General features: G+C 38.4%; 3 protein-coding genes across 3 annotated transcripts in view; 1 reads left to right on the plus strand and 2 right to left on the minus strand.

Annotated features, from left to right (window-relative positions):
* Positions 1–230: 230 nt before the first annotated feature.
* Positions 231–11210, minus strand: LOC144635462 (tetratricopeptide repeat protein 16-like). The gene is made up of 11 exons (XM_078494569.1): positions 10782–11210; positions 9371–9706; positions 8527–8656; positions 7588–7701; positions 7101–7201; positions 6543–6701; positions 6032–6120; positions 2311–2555; positions 1506–1713; positions 703–842; positions 231–404 (listed from the first exon to the last, which is right to left on the minus strand). The coding sequence occupies exons 1-11, from the start codon at positions 11096–11098 to the stop codon at positions 237–239; spliced, it is 2007 nt and encodes a 668-aa protein (XP_078350695.1). The 5' UTR covers positions 11099–11210; the 3' UTR covers positions 231–236.
* The window catches only part of LOC144635549 (uncharacterized), a 184253-nt gene continuing 170286 nt past the window's right edge, over positions 2196–16162 (minus strand). The window contains exon 7 of the mRNA XM_078494647.1: positions 2196–2205. The gene's annotated coding sequence lies outside the window, so the exon portion shown is untranslated. The remainder of the gene's footprint in view (positions 2206–16162) is intronic.
* LOC144651111 (octopamine receptor beta-2R-like) lies at positions 12502–13815 on the plus strand. Its single transcript, XM_078511005.1, has one exon. It carries the CDS (start codon positions 12536–12538, stop codon positions 13484–13486), a length of 951 nt encoding a protein of 316 aa, XP_078367131.1. The 5' UTR covers positions 12502–12535; the 3' UTR covers positions 13487–13815.

Genomic DNA, 16162 nt, shown 5'->3' on the forward strand with positions numbered 1-16162 from the left:
GGCTTCCAACTCTTTTTGATATCTATTCATGAAAAGCAATCTTGATCCATGACAGAGGAAAACGTTCTCAGTGGCTACAATCTTAAAAAAAAATGGATGGGCTTAAAAGCCTTTTCATTCCTGCGTTTGTCATCGTATTAATTTTGTGCCAGTCTTATAAATGTGTTTGTTTTTTGTTGTTTTTGTAAGTAAGGACTCAAGTCGCCCAATAGCCTTCGCTTTTTTTGCCATAGTTATTAAGCAAGGTGAACCAAAGCTGTTTGATCTTTAGTTCTTTTTTCAGTCAGCCCTTCAAACTTGACCACACTTCTTTCCGTTGGCGCTGATACACTGGACTGGACTCTTGGACCTTTGAAACTCAGATCTTGACGAGCACTTAAAGCTTTATGTACTGTTTTCGTGGCCTGCAATACAACGAAACAGCAGCATTAAAATTATTATATCTCTTCTTTGAATCACTGGTTTGGTTGGAAGTTTTCGTTCGTTCTGTGTCATGTGAGCTTCAACTATCCCATAGACGTTTCTTAGGATTTCAAAGAACTGTTGACACATTGTAGATGCACGGAGAACTAAAAGCTAACTTGAAATGCATGTACTGCAAACACACACTACTAATGATCTTGACTAAAATTGAATTAAGTGGAAGTATTTTGAAAGGTATTTTCGTATTGCATGTGGGTTACATACTTTTAAATAAACTACCTTTTTCTTTCCTTTTATAATATTGATGTGAAAGTCCTGCTCCTCCATGCAGACACGTATTTCAGGGAATACGGAGCCACGAATCGGTGGTAGAATTGATTTACCACTAAACTTGGCTGCTGCTTCAGAATTCTTCACACCTGAAAGAAACCAAGAAAAGTTTCGTTAAATTAATTTGTTCTGTCCATTAACGTAGGAGTACAGGAGTACAGAGTTGCGCCAGGTTCAGGTTTGTCTAAACGAAAGAAGGAAAGAGTATAAAGACACACGAAAATAGTGTTATGAAGCGCTTTAAGTATTTTGTATAGAAGTGTTTACATGTACAGTCGAACGTAAAAGATAAAACTCTTTGGAGCAAACCAAATCTTTTTGCTTATATTATTTTCTCCTCTGCATTTTCTGCATGTCAGTATACTACACTGTAACCTGCGATCAGGCGTTTTCCCCTTGCAAAGATGATTGGTAAGAGGAAGGGAGGGCATGATCTCAGGCTAACTACACTGTAAAGTGTACCACATGTGCGCGTAGCTTTTACGAAACTTTTCAAGAATATCATTTATTCCTCTGTTTTCTCTGTGTTACAGGGCTATTGCAAAAGAAGGGAGTTAAAATTAAAAAGGTCTTTTTACGCAGTTTGTGTTTGTTTGTTTGTTGTTGCTGTTGTTGTTTTTTGCTTAAAATGTCTTACGTTTACCAAGAATTTGTCAAGTTTGACTGTGTGTATTCACTATAAGTGTTTGCTCAGTATAAATTACAACACACTAGCCGCTGACCACCCCATTGCCACTTCAGCTGTGTTGTACCTGTTGCATGCTGGGACAGCTCTTGATAGCTGTTTGTTTCTCTGATTGAAGCCTCGGCCTGACGCGCGGCCGCCATTCCCATGTGACTCTTCATGACATCAGTTATTGCTCTTCCGGGAAACAACCGTGAAAAGATTGACACAATCTCCTTATTCTCAGGGTCTAAATACAGTGAAACAAGCACATCATGTCTAGCACCTTCCAAGTCCTAAAATAACAAACAAACAAACAAACAAACAAACAAAATTACAAAATAAATAAATAAATAAACAAGCATTTTTCCCGTTTCACACAAGTTCAGGCCAGCAAAAAAAAATTCGCTGTCCGAGAAACGGTTGAAAATGTCATAATAATGCGGATAAGGAGACGCTCGCCGCCTCATTCGCTGTTGCGCTAGGAAGAAAAAAGACTGCGCACAGTCTAAAAATTTACATACTAAAGAAGCTTTGCAGAGATCAATGAAGAGTAGATCTGTTTTAAATTTTTTTGCGCAGTTAAGGGTTAACCTCGGTTTCAAAACTCAGGACATTTTTTTTTTGCTTTGGGACTATTGTTATGCTGCTCCATAAAGTTTTGAGGTTCTTTAGTGCCTTGGTCGTTCTTTGTTTTTCGTAAATGGTGAGTTTCACAGGTTTTGCACCGAGCATGAGCCGCAAATAATGACCCCCTGGCACTATAGGGATCTTTGTACCGCCAGCTGTTTTTCACCAGGCGAATGGACGTGAGCGTACGAGTGTTCTGTTCAGTATACATTGCAACGTCACAAGTAAGACATCAGAGCATTGTATACATGTAGCTGACGTACCTCTATCATATATCTAGCCCTGGCACGTGACAAATAGTAAGCTCCAATCCGCGGGTTGTATCGGATGCAGGTGGTCAGATGATCAATAGCCTCCAGGTAATGCCTGTCATAGTACTCCAGTATGCCGAACTCGTTATAAACAATGGACAGTCTGCACCGCACAGACCAATCACTGTTATCCATCTCTAATGCCTGCTGATAGTCTGACAGAGCAAAGTGCAGCTCATTCAGACGAAAGAAACAATCTGAAAATAGAAATGATAGAAAGAAAATACGGTGAGCAGATTAACAGATCTGGTTTTGACAAACTAATTCAAATAATCCCTGCTTTTTGTTTTTACATAAAGAAATGTAGATACCTGTGCTACCAACATGGCGCATATACATGCATGCATTGTGGGAAGAGGTTGGTTGGCAGTTTAATGACCAATTGCTTAAGGGCGTATTTTCTTGTAAAGCTTTAATTCTCTAATTTTGAACATCGATTCCTCTAAAAGTTATCAGGGATTTCGGGGGATGATGTCATTTTTCTGGCAGATCACCTTTGTGCTTGTGTCCCAGGTTCCAAGGTAGTCGAACAAAAAACGAGACACACACTTTATTCCTATTCAACATGGCGGCCGTCTTCGCCTCGTGGTCCAACAAGTCAATGCGCATGCGCGCTACTCTACTTAGGGGGTCCCTACGTCTTATTCTCATGCTTAATAAGGTAGTTAAACATATCCTGGAACATCCCCCCTCGAAGACAATCAAAACCGAAAACACTATAAAACTGTTTCGTTTCAACTTCTTAGGCGAGTTCACAGTTCACTTATAGTCACAAGTTCAACATGTTCCAATGGGCAAAGTTTCACAATTGGTCTCCTGTACACAGTCTTCCCACTTGAACATCGACGACTCGGACCCGGTCGTCCTTTCCAGGGAGCACTTGACGATGCGTCCCAACGGCCATCTCCCTCGGGGTCTGTAGACATCACAATCACTACATCGCCAACTCAAGTTAGGTCGATCCTGCGCCATTCTCTGCACTTAGGCTCGGAATCCACTCCCGTAACCACCCTGCCAATGGCGACAAGTTCCTGGACCCGACGCCCTCCTGGGGAGTCCAGTGTCAACACTTCGGTGCGAACCCCCCACGTCAGAAGAAAAGGTTAGGGGTGAGGAACAGGTCCGAGGGTGCTGAGAAGTCAGTGGCGAATCCGCGCCCGCACACACTCCCACGGACAGCAGACCGCGTGGCCTGCCGCGACGACCGCCCGCGAAGTGGGCCCAGCAGGGAGTGCAGGATGTGGCCGAGTGACGATCCGCTAGGCTCCAATCTTCACTCATACTTCCACCAACAAGGTTCCATCACCGGGAACACCACGCCGCGCCGAAGAGGGCAGTGGTCTGATGCAGCCTTTTGTGGTTCTTTCTGGTGTTTTCTCTTCCTTTGTTAGGTCAGTGGTTGTGGTGTAGCTTGAGGGGCTGATTTGCTGAGGTCCTTCTCACTGCATGCTTCTTTCCTCTCTTTGCTTTTTTTCAGTACTGACTAGTTGCTTCTATTGTCCTTTATCTTGTTGTGATTGAGTTGTGACCTGGTCAGGGTTGGCGTCTCTCGGTCCGACTTCGGAGACTCAGCCGCGTTCGTTTTTTGCGCCTGCTTTTCTTTGGAGAGACCTCAGTTGCTGAGAGGGGTCTTTTGCCCTTTTTGTAGGGTCTCTTGAAGTTTTCCTTTTTTTTGTCTTTGACTATGTCTGACTTCGACTTTTGTTAGTGTTGTGCCCTTTCTTGCAGCGAGACCTTCTTGTAGCAGGTAGCTGTTTCTGCTATGATTCAGGCTTGTCTTCGGTGGAGAGCTCTTTAGAGGTTGTGCTGGTTTGGAGGCTTCAGTGGTTGTGGCGATTTATGTGCGGCTCGGTTAGATGAGTGTGAGTTTGACTAGTCAGATCTTGGTGAGGGTGTAGAGTTTTGCTTGAGTCTTTTCCACGCTTCAGTCCCACTGCCCAATCTCTGTGACTTGAGTTGTCGGCGACAGGGAGGTGGTGTTTTTTGTAGGATCCTCCTCAGGGACCCCAGACATGCTGTGGTTTAGCTTGCAGTAGTGTTGTTAGGAGTTTAAGTTTCGGGAGGGGTTTATTGTATTTGATGTTGAGATGTGTGAGGGTTTTATCGAGAATCAGTTTTAGATTTGGAGGTGTTTTTGAGATGTTTTGGATAGGGGTTATGTGGTGTTTTTTATAGTTTTTTTTGTAGGCTTGAGTTTGGGACATATGGGAGGATGTGATTTTAGTAGTGAGTATATGAATTTGAGTTTGTTTGTAGTAGCGGGAAGATTATTTGCTGGGTTTGGGCTTTTTCCTACTAGCGAGTACAGAAGTCTTGTCCAAGAGTGGTCTGCAGTTTTTTTCTTTGTGTCTATCTTAGTTTTGTTTAGTGAGGTGACCATAGTGATTTTTTTTATTTTGTCGACGTTTGCTGAATGTCATTGTGTTTTGTAGAGGGTCACTTTAGATTGGCCGGTGTGTTTTATAGAGTTGTTGTTGCGAGTGCATTTTTGCGTGTTTTCTTTGTTTAAGTCGTTTTGTCCGAGAGTGTTGTGTTGAGATTACATTTGCTCCGCGACTCACCTAGATTATTGTTTAGGTTTTTCTTGTGGTTTTTGACCATGAGGATTAGGTTGTTAGACTTTTAAATCTCTCAGTTTCCTACTTCTAGTTTTTTATCCATGTTTGAGGTTTTTAAGTTTGTTTTGTGCTCTGTTGTTTGTTACTTTCAAGCAGTATTTCCAGTCTTTTTTTTTTTTGTTAGGTCAGTTTTAAGGGGTGCGTGGTAGGGGGATGGTTTGAGGCTTAAGGGTCTATTTGTGACGGTGCGTTTTATATAGTTTTTGAGGGAGTGGAGTAGTGTTTGAGGAAGGATTAGTGGGTTGAGTGTCTTTAGTTGCCAAGCGGTGAGTGACACGTGTATTGGGGGAATGTAATAATGGGAGGAAAGACTCAAGTTAATGTAGACGAAACGAGGACGCCAGTTTTTTTTTTGTTTTTGACGAAGATCTTTTTTCCTCGATTTTTTGATTTTGTCTGCGGTGTTGTTTTTTTTTTGTTTTCGAAGGTTTTCGCTGCGAAGTTTTGTGAGTTTTTGATGTGTTGTGTTTTTTTCTTGACTGCTCTATTGCTACTCTTTTCAGTTTTCGTTCGTTCCGAGATTCGACTGTATTCCCTTCAAGTTCTTCGATTTCTGTAAGTCTTCTTCATGGTCCCAGTTTTGGCACGCTTCCGAGTTTCTCGTAACACTTCCCTATTCTCACAGGCTTGCAGCACGTCTTTAGGTTCGTATGCTCAAGCTTTCTAAGTTTGTGATACATCCCTCCTTCATCAATAGTTGCTGTGCTTTTCTTTTTTTACTGTTCTGTTGAATAACTCAGTAAGTCTCCATAATGTGTTTGTCCCAGGTTAAGGTAGTCGAACAAAAATGTTTTTCCTTATGCGGCCGTCTTCGCCTGTGTCAAGTCAATGTGGCTACTCTTTGGGGTACCTGTTTCTCATGCTTATAAGGAGTTACATATCTTTGGGAACACTTTTGTAGCCAAGCCCAATTTAACTTGCATATAATTCATTTTGAGCCGTTCATACTTTTAAAAAGTGCATACACAATGAAGCAGGTACGATTGTTTCAAATAGTATCAGTGTTCTTATGATGACCAACTTTTATTTTGTGATATCAGCAATAGTTAACATACCTCCTCTGTTTATGTAAAGTCCTTTTTCATTCTTTTCTCCTTTAATTGCTTTGTTCAACAGAACAACTGCTTCCTCATAGAAACATTTCCTGAGGACCACAATAAAAGAGTTGATACGCGCAATGTAAGACAATCATAACCACGAAAAAAAAATTTATATTACAATACATTGTGACTGGCGAATTCTTTGTTGAACAATCGCGTGGAGGTAAAATAGAGCGGTTGTCTCTTGAGTTGAGTATATAATTTGCCTTTGCCGGCTAGTTTTTTTTTTTGCATCACTATGCTAGTGATGGTCTCACTAAAAAACGCATGCCACTTTCTCTGCCAATCAGAAATAAAACCAAGACCAAATCATGATTTGCTCACACACGTTTTCCCGCACTTCGCACCAGCTTCATGTATTTGTTTCAAGTTTTAATAGGTTCACTGGATTGTCTGTCAAAATTGGCCTTATAGCCAAACACAATGTGCGGTTTTGGGATGTTCATTTTAATAAACCAGTTCTTACCTGAAGCATTCCACAGCAAAGTCGTTATAACAAAGGAGAAGCTGTCTTTGTGCCTCTTTGTAAGTGTTGTTTGATTCATCATGGTCAGTCTTGTCCATGGCTAAAAGATAATCATCTATAGCAGCATTAAAATCAGACATCCTTCTGTGAAGAGCACCACTGAAAAGGAAAATCACCATTAGCTCACATGCTGTTCTACATGGTAATCTGGCAAAAAGTTCTTGCTAACAAATTACATTTACTTACAGTGCATCTGGCATGCACGTGTAATCCGTTCAACGCCATTTTTTTTTTCATTATTATTTAAAGCAAATATGGAGAAGTTCTACATCTACAGACTATACATTACATGTATTTACCCACCCCGCCCTCTATCTGCGCAGAATGCTTTAGTTATCTTAAGAGAAATAAGTTAGGCAAAAAAGGTATGTGAACAGCCTATTTATTCACAGACATTGTGCCACATGCCAAGTCAGGTCCGTGCACTACTCTGTGACCACCTGTAATGTATTTTGTTTTTTTCCAGTGAAATTATGCAACAAATGCATTTGTACTTACCGAAAGACGTGAAAATCTGCTACTGATGGATTTGTTTCTATGGCAATGGAGATCTTTGATAAAGCTTCTTTAACTTTCCCTACTAGATGTAACTGAATGGCCTGTGACAAAAAAAAATATGAAAACTTACAGGTCAACCAGGTCAGGTTAACTTTTTTTAAAAAAAATAAAATAAATGGTATTCAGTTTGTCCATTTCAAATACCATCTATGGTGTTTTGACAACTTGACCATGCCAGAAGTCAAATAATTTTTTTTTCTGTTAATGTAAAATGCAGACTCTGGACTGTAGACTGCAAACCACTTTACCACCGGTTTTATTGATCAATTATCCACATGAAAACTAAAAGGACAACAATGGTCTTTTAACATACACTGTAGCTGCCACTTTCCAAAGTTATTTTTGAAAATAGGGGTGATTTCAAAAGGCAGCATCCTTTTTAAATTAAATTATATATAGTTGCATGCAATTCTTAACATCCAATAACCTGTTGTCTACTGTCCTTTGCTCTCTTCTCAAGTGAAGCCATCAGAGTTTTAGCTTCTGCATTGTCAGGAGCAAGAGCGAGTGCATCTTTGGCATCATAGTAACATAGAGTTGACTGCAAATGAAAAAACAAAATTAATCTAGTAGACATGTAAACATGTCCAGCTTAGCTCACCAACTATAGTTTTTATTTTTATGTCACATGTAACCTAAGTTAAAGTTTTACATGTAAAAAGTACACCACAGGGCCAAGTAAAAAATTACAAAATTAATGTTTATCGTCCCCACTCACTTCATTTTTTTAGGCGGCCTCTCTTTTATTATGATTTGTTATTTGAAAAATTGGAATGAGCAAAAACCAATAGGCATTACTTTCACGTTGTACCTAGTTGAAAATTCCGTAAAACATGGCTTAATTTTGTCTGCATTTAAATACAACTCAGGCCAAGGTTTAAAGCCTTGGTATGCTAGTTCCATACATGTACAACGGGAAAAAATTGATATAATAGTTAAAAATAATTAAGTTGTAGTATTGTACCATATTATATTGTCTTCGAAAAGCCCCCATGTGAAAAGATAATTAAAGGATGTACGTATGTATGTACAGGTAAGAAATGAAACAAAATAATAAATTAAAAAAAAAAACAAAAACAAAAAGCACCCACCCCCTTTTCTTATAGAAATCCAGACGAGAAACACAGTATTTTTTTTACTTGGCCCAAAAATATGAAAGTTAAGTTTCCAAGATAGTTTTCAAGTATTTTTAAAACAAAGGACATGAGTCTTTCATCTTACAGCATGTTTTAATCAGGGAAGTCATTAACATTCCAAAGTACAGATGAATTGATGCATACAGTACAACCCTCAAGAAATCTACATGGCAATTTTTTATTACGACAATTTAATATTTTAAAGTTGTTGAGCATGTACATGTACTTACATTGCGGAAGAGTTCATGCAATCTTGCTCTCATAATAAATAGGTCTGGGTTTTCAGTTTCTTCTTCTAGTCTTTTATTTACAAGTGCCAAACATTCTCCATGTCTTTGGAGGGCTGCCAAGCAGGCCACGCTATTAGAGGTAAACCAAAATAATATTAATTACACCATGTAACATATTGATCAATTGCAATTATCACCAAGAAAATACATATACAGCGTAGTTACTGCACAGAAACCGGTATTAAATAAAATGCACATTAAATAACGATTACAACAATTTAAAAAATGGGAGTTGCTTGGTTGAGTAAATGGCCATACTGAAAACAATGCAGTACTGCACTAGTACTATATAACAGGTACGCTTGTGGCGTGAGTAAATACCTTCCCCAAAAAGTTATTTTTCTTGCGCAGGTTTTGATGTACATTTCCACCAGCAATGTTATAAAACAATTGGTTCATGCTTTTAGTTGTGCAATTGGGAAGTTTGGAGAAAAAGCTAGAGTTGCTCTCCGATAATGTGGAGGGGGACGGGGGGGGGGGGGGGGGGGAGGGGGGCGGGAAACCGGGTGAAAAGGGGCAGGAAGCGGGAGTCCTAAGGTGGCGGGCAGGCAATGTTTCGTTATATTTCGCAATAGACACGGGACAAAGAGGAGGGCACCACTACGGAAAGGGGTGGGAAGCGGGAGTGAAAGGTGCGGGAAGTGGGAGTAAGAGGTATGGGAGGTGGGAAGTTCAGACCCTCTGTCCCACTTCTTACACTTCCCGCGTGCATCATAAAACTCAATATGCATGCTAGACCATGAACTAATCATTAATTCTAAGTAAATACAAAAAAGTCCCTAACCTTCTTGTGTGATAACCAATCACCTCAGGTTTCATTTCTGCTGCTCTTGAAAATGACTCTAATGCTTCACCATAAAGCTTTTCATCAAATAAACATTGTCCTTGCAGAAAGTACAGAAATGCTAATCTGGAATAAGTCTGATCATTGTCTGGGTCTAATATACAAGCTTTTTTGAAGTTTAAAATTGCAGATTGAAAATCGCATATCTGTAAGTAACTTTCGCCTCTTGCAATGTAATTTTTGACAACTTCTGGCTTCAGAGCAATAGCTTTGTTAAATGAAGTTATGGCCTGGTTATGGTCCTCCCAATCTGATAACGTAACACCTTCAATGAAGCTGAAAATAAATAAACAAACAGATGATGGTCAATTGTTAAGTTTAAGCTTATACATGTACCAGCATTCCACTATACGGAGGTAAAAAAAATAATAATATAATAATAAAGTATAAAGTCTCAAGAAAGATATTTAAATAGCAGGTTGTCCTGGAGAAAACTGGATAGCTCTGTTTATGGCTACGTTTACACGGACACGGTTATCAATCGACACGGTTTCATGAACTCGAAACTGCATCGAAAACGACACGGTTTGGAAGTGTTTACACGGAGCCTATTTAACGATTTTCCGACTGTTTTCGAATGTGATTGTATAAGCAAGCGCTGCTCTCTATGCTTGTTTCACCGTGTTTACCCTTCGCAAGCCAGCCAGTTCGTGCCAAAATACATGACCGTTTTCAAATCGATGCGGTTTCACCGTTTTTGACCGTTTACACGACAACGAAACCGTATCGTTTTGAAAACGCTCCACTTTTGACAGCGTTTTCAAAACGACCCGGTTACAGTAGTGGTCTCGATCGGTGCCGTGTAAACGGAAGGCGTAACCGCATCGCTTTCGATGTGGTTACAAATGAAACCGTGTCCGTGTAAACGTAGCCTATGTTTAGTGAAATGGGTAGCTGCAATTCCTGTTCAATCAAAACAAACCTACATGTACTGGTTACATTACTTAAACCTATATTTAATTAAATTAACATTCTTCTGTGCTTTTACACACTGTAGTGTAGCTCAGATGAAAGTGGTATGTTTATCTACGGTTATTTGATCCTGTAAGAGGATGTAAAAAAGATTTAATTGAAAAAAAAGCACATATTAACAACATTTCTTACGGAGAATTATGAATCCAAACACCGTTTAATAACGTAAGATAGATAGATTCAGGTGATACAGATAGAAAGGTGATGCACGCGACCATCACCTTTCGAACCATTTCCAAAACATATCTTTTAAATAGCATAAATATACACTGTTGATAAGGGTAAGCTTTCGTTTGAACTATCCCTTATGTGCAAGATTCACTCGATTCACTGCTAAATGTAAAAACTGATCTACATGTGATCAGCCGTGAGAACTTACTGTTGTTCAGCCTTTGCATCTATCACAGTTTCTGTCGTCAAAACAACAACTGATTTTCGCCGGTAATTTGAGTGCGGTGTGTTTTTGGTTGGAACCAGCTCTGCGAGACGAAAAGAATTAACGATAGTCTTTCTTCTTCTTCGTATTTCTTTAGAAACTTCGCGGCTAAGATGTGTAGGTTCATCTCCGCTGTTTTCGTCTGACTCCGAAGGATGTTCGATGAACCGTACAAGCGCCTTTTGAGGAGTCGCTACATCTCTCCCTTCATTATCATCTTCATTTCCCTCAGATAGTTTAACTGGTGTGTTGCTCGGCATTTGTTGCAGTCAGGTGCTTTAAACGATACGATAAATCAAGCCTCAAAGTCAATGTCTTCACGCCGTACATTCAAACAACTTTTACTCTCAACTGCGGACGCCATGTTTGTTTCGTCTCAATGGAAACGAAATATTTTACCGCTGACATCGCTGGCTCAGAAGTGCTGCTTAGTCCCTCGCGGTCATTAGAAGAAATGGTTTGCTGCATTGGTTTCTTTTAGCTCCGAATTATTTCGGATCTTTCCGTCAACACGAATTTATACACTACATCAAATTTTCCAAGATACATAAAGAATAACCTTCATAAGAATTAATTATTATCTGTTCCAAGAAGCGAACAGTTTCAGCCTGCCGAGGAATAGAAATTGTCCAAGGGCAAATTATTAAAAATGTATCAGTGCATATTTTTGAAGCCAAATGAAGGCTATTATAATTATGTTTATCCCATGGATTATTATCTTCAGATATTTTCACGCAAGGCCCCTTTTGTTAGCCTGTACAAAGTGTTCAGATTCTTAGTAATTTAACAAACAATTTACTTGGGATTAGAACTAATCGTGTGAACGTAAATCGCAAAGTTTGAAAACTGGGGAATGTCACTTGGGGGATATCATCTGAAAGGTGAACATGTAAACCGGTATGCAGTTTAACAGAGCATTTGGTCCTGCACAGTAAAGGACTATGTGCTATGGGCTCGAGAATGCTGCGGGTGCATGAAATATTTTCTTAAGCAATGTTTTTGACGGAAATTTCTCGGAGCAGCTTTTGGTACTTTTCTGGCGTCATACAAATCAAGAAATAATGGGAAATAATGACGTAATTCCCACGTTATATGACACTTTGGTCATCGGTACGGCAACCAAAAACCTGTCGAGCACGATGAAACCAATATAGTCCAATCGAATACAAAACTGAACAGTTGGCGTGATTCAAATATAAATGAGAAGGATATGTTCGCTTATCAAAGAAACTGTTGCATTTAATCTTGATGTTGGAAATATACTTTGAGCTGGTTATTTTGAGTGGGAATGGTTTTGAATCTATTCAAAACGGCGATACCATATTTAAAAATATGGTATCGCCGTTTACTGTAATTATCTAATTTTGCGATAGTAAATAAAACAATTTGTATCGCATTGTTAGCGATTGAATGAAAGACACTTAGAAAAGGCGAGGCCAGCGGGAAGCCACTTTGTTTTACTTGGAAGTGAATTGCAAACCGGGATATCCGGATCTTGAGTAGCCAATCAAAGCGCACAAAAAGCCCTTTGGTAGTAACTTATTATCTATATTTACCTCATTTTAATACGCCAATGGAAGTCAATTCAAAGATGAACAGATGTCTTAAAATATATTATATTTTGAAAAGTAAAATTTTCTCATCAGTGCTTAGTCGCTTCTTAGTGATCAACAAGAACAAAAAAAAACCTCTGAAAGATGGAAACCTGGTTTTGGATTCTTGGCTGGTTTCTTTCCATCCTGACCATAACTGGAAATGGATTTATTATCTTCCTTGTTTGCAGCAAACGCCAGCTTCGCACCAAAACCAACGCGTTTATCGTTTCACTCGCAGTGGCGGATTTCTGTGTCGGGATGAGCGTTGTTCCACCAATGTTCTTCTGTGAGATGGCAAATGGCTGCAACCCATACTCTGATTGGATATATGTTGTGAGATTACTGTTTGGATCCACATCAGTGACGAACTTGTGCTGTTTAGTACTGGATCGCTTCATTGCTGTTGTCAAGCCTTTAAGCTATATGACTTTTATGACGCGCCGCCGTGTTATTGTAATTTTGTCCCTGGCCTGGGGAATAACAGCTGCCTATAGATTTATTGATGCACTACACTGGTTTCTCTTTAAAATACCAATTTTGTTTAACATTCTTTTTTGGATCACTGTGCTTGTTTTCGAGTTCCTACCATGTTTAATTTTGATATTCTGCTTTGCATCCATGTTACACATTGTTTGTAAGCACGATCGTGCTGCCCGCATAACAGCAAGACAGTTAAGTTTTAACCATCGCGTTTCTTTTAAAACTCAGGAAAAATCCGCGTTTAAAATAATGATTATTGTAATTGGTTTGTTTCTACTGTGTTATGGATTTTATATTCGCTGTACTTTTGTAAGACTTTTCAGCAACCGCCAACCATGTAATGACGAGCAATATAAAATACCTCTTCTAGTTTTAAACTCCGCCATTAATCCTGTAGCTTACGCTTTCTACAAGAGGGACATAAAGAATGAGATGAAAAGACATCTTTTTTGTGCAATCGTTAAACGGCGAAACAAAGTTGAATCTGTTAATGAGGACAATTGTTTTACTCTAGAAAGCAAGACGACTTCGAAACGATTTTTTTCAAGCTGGAAGCAAGAATCGGTATATTAGTGATAGAACGCGAGATCAAGAGAAAATATGTGAAATCATTTTGGCGTGTCTTTAAGTTAGTATAATCAAACATGGTACACAGTTAAAGTCAGAACAAATAACCGATTACGAGTGAAAATGTGTCAGTTATATTTGTGTTTAGACTTTCCTTGAATTAACTTCACAAGGAACAATGAAATAAGACTTTTGGTTGCTTAAAGAGAGCCGTCATTTTTAAGGAGTGTAAAATGTACTCTTCATCTTAATTAAAAAAAAGAAAGAAATGCCAGTTGTAAAATAAATTATTTGTGTGCAGTTGATTATTTGAGTTTGTGTAATAAATATAACAATATTTCCGGTCTGTCTCCACAATGCTTCAGCCGAAAATATGCAAATAATAAGAAAGAGAGTTGGTCTTTCTTGAGAAGCTCAAGTTTCTTAGGAATACGTACTCGTAACCCACCTTCCACTTTCGCTGGTAGTGATGCCTGCTGGCTTTTATGATCATTAAACTGCATGAATTGTTTTGTCTTTGAGGAGCACTTTGTCCATATTACTTTATTAGTTTTTTTGGCCATTCTGACAGCAAACGTCAAGGGATATTGAAGAACAAGAAGCCATATGCATAAAAACTTCATTCTGAGTGCTTGCTGACGGTTATTTGACTGGTTTAGAAAATTGGAAAGCCAATACAAACACATTAAAATGTCAATCAAAAGCTCTATGGAGTGGATAGAGTTCTAAAAATATAACCTCTGAGAATTTATTAATTAAACCTGTAAACACCTGCAATTTTATTTTAAAACCAGAAAACTACGATAGCATTTTATTTGTGCTCGAATTCTTCTTTTCTATTACTATTATAATTAATACATAATTTTTTTTAAATTTTTGTGTTGTGCTGCAGAATCGTTTGGATGGATGAGAGAGAAATTGACAAATGGTTATTATTTCGGGGGAAAACACACGGTACTTTATTCACTAGAGTTTATAGCTATCTTTCAATCAAGAAAATAAACACTCTTTAGCTGTAGTTTCGTGGCACACAAAAGAAGCTATGTTTAAATTACCCATATGCAAAAGAAGCCCCGCTCAAATTACTTAAAATTAAGGAAAACTGAAAGTAACAGTTTACGTAAGCAGAAAAAGCGCCGAAAACTTAATTATGTTGAAAAAGAAAAAAAAGTAAGATAAAGGCAGTTTTTTTTTTTTGGGGGGGGGGGGGTGGGGGTGGGGGGGCCCCTACTATTACGTAACGAGCCCAGAGGACGTCGGCCTAGGAATGCTAAGGAAGAGTGAAAAGTAGAACAAGTAAGGTAGCTTAAGTGTCAAAACCTTATTAGCCTGTGAGAATCCCATACTAACTTTGAAAGACACAAACTAAAAACAGAAAAAAAAGTACAAATTATTAAAAACTATATGAAATGTCTAATATTAATCTAGGATCTAATAATTTATACGAATCAAATGAACTCTGGTAGTAATTGAGATATGGAAAAACAATTCTTCCTTTGCTTCCTACGTCTGCGTAGGAAGCTAAGATATGAGGGGCTTTCGAAGCTTCCTTAGCTGTGACATAAGAAGCTAAGGTGGGGGAGGCTTCCTACGCTTTCTTAGCTTCCTATGTCCGCACAGGAAGCTAAGGTAAGGGAAGATTGAGGTGGATCACAAGAAAATTCCAAGGTGAATTGCTTTAATAAAATTTGCATTAAGCTTTGACTTATGCTTTTTTACCTGTAACTGGAAAATTGGAATCATTTACAGATTTAATAAAATGTCAGTAAATCTTTAATTTACTGACTTTGTACTATTTCCTGTTAAAAAATATCTTTGTAAATTGTTTTATAGACTCTTTTATAGTTTTCCCGTTCTGCTCTTTAAAAAATATTTATAAAATGAACAGAACTTATTAATTTTAAATTTAACATTTACCATGCATTTACAAAGACTTAACAATGCTTAGTCTTATCATATAAAATCTAGCTCCTCTGTAAATTGAGCCAACCAGGACATTATAAATCACCTGTAAATTGGTTTAAGCTAAAATCTCTGAGTAAAGCAGGACTACGATAGAATGAAAAACTAACAAAGACGAAGACTCAAATACTAGTTTATACTGGACAATAAATTATTTTTTAAATAAGAACCTTTTTATAAGAAAGTTGAGGCTAAAAAAAAGCTAAATTTTAAGAACATCCTAAGAATGTACCGAAAGCTGAAATTTCGTTAAGAACGAAGTTTACTTTTTCCTATTTGTTGTGATAGACAAAAATTTGTTCTAAATGAATAAATCTTTATTCAAATCTTGACATCACCTGTAACCAACATTTTCATCACTCATTGGCGATGTGAACATGTACATATCGGTTAGGAATGGATCTTCAGCAATACGACATTTTTAAAAAATAAAAAATAAGAACATTTTAAGAACATTTTAGGATCAAATCTTCGAAAAAGCTAAGAAATTTAAACGTTCTTATACAAAAAAGAGAGTGTATAAACGAATGTGCGATGAGTACGCAGCTAGGCCTTGCCGCTATAATTCGTCATTGCAAGAAGAAACCGCCATGTCCGCGTTAAGGTTGTACACAAGGTTATCTGACGAGGTCTCCTTTACTCAGGTAAAACACTCTAACGACGTGTTGCTTATGTTTGAACACCGGAAAGGTCGGTAAATCATCTTCAGCGGAGTATCAT

The sequence above is a fragment of the Oculina patagonica genome, chromosome 1, assembly GCF_052425735.1.
Source record: "Oculina patagonica isolate OP01 chromosome 1, crgOcupat, whole genome shotgun sequence".
NCBI classification, from domain to species: domain Eukaryota; kingdom Metazoa; phylum Cnidaria; class Anthozoa; order Scleractinia; family Oculinidae; genus Oculina; species Oculina patagonica.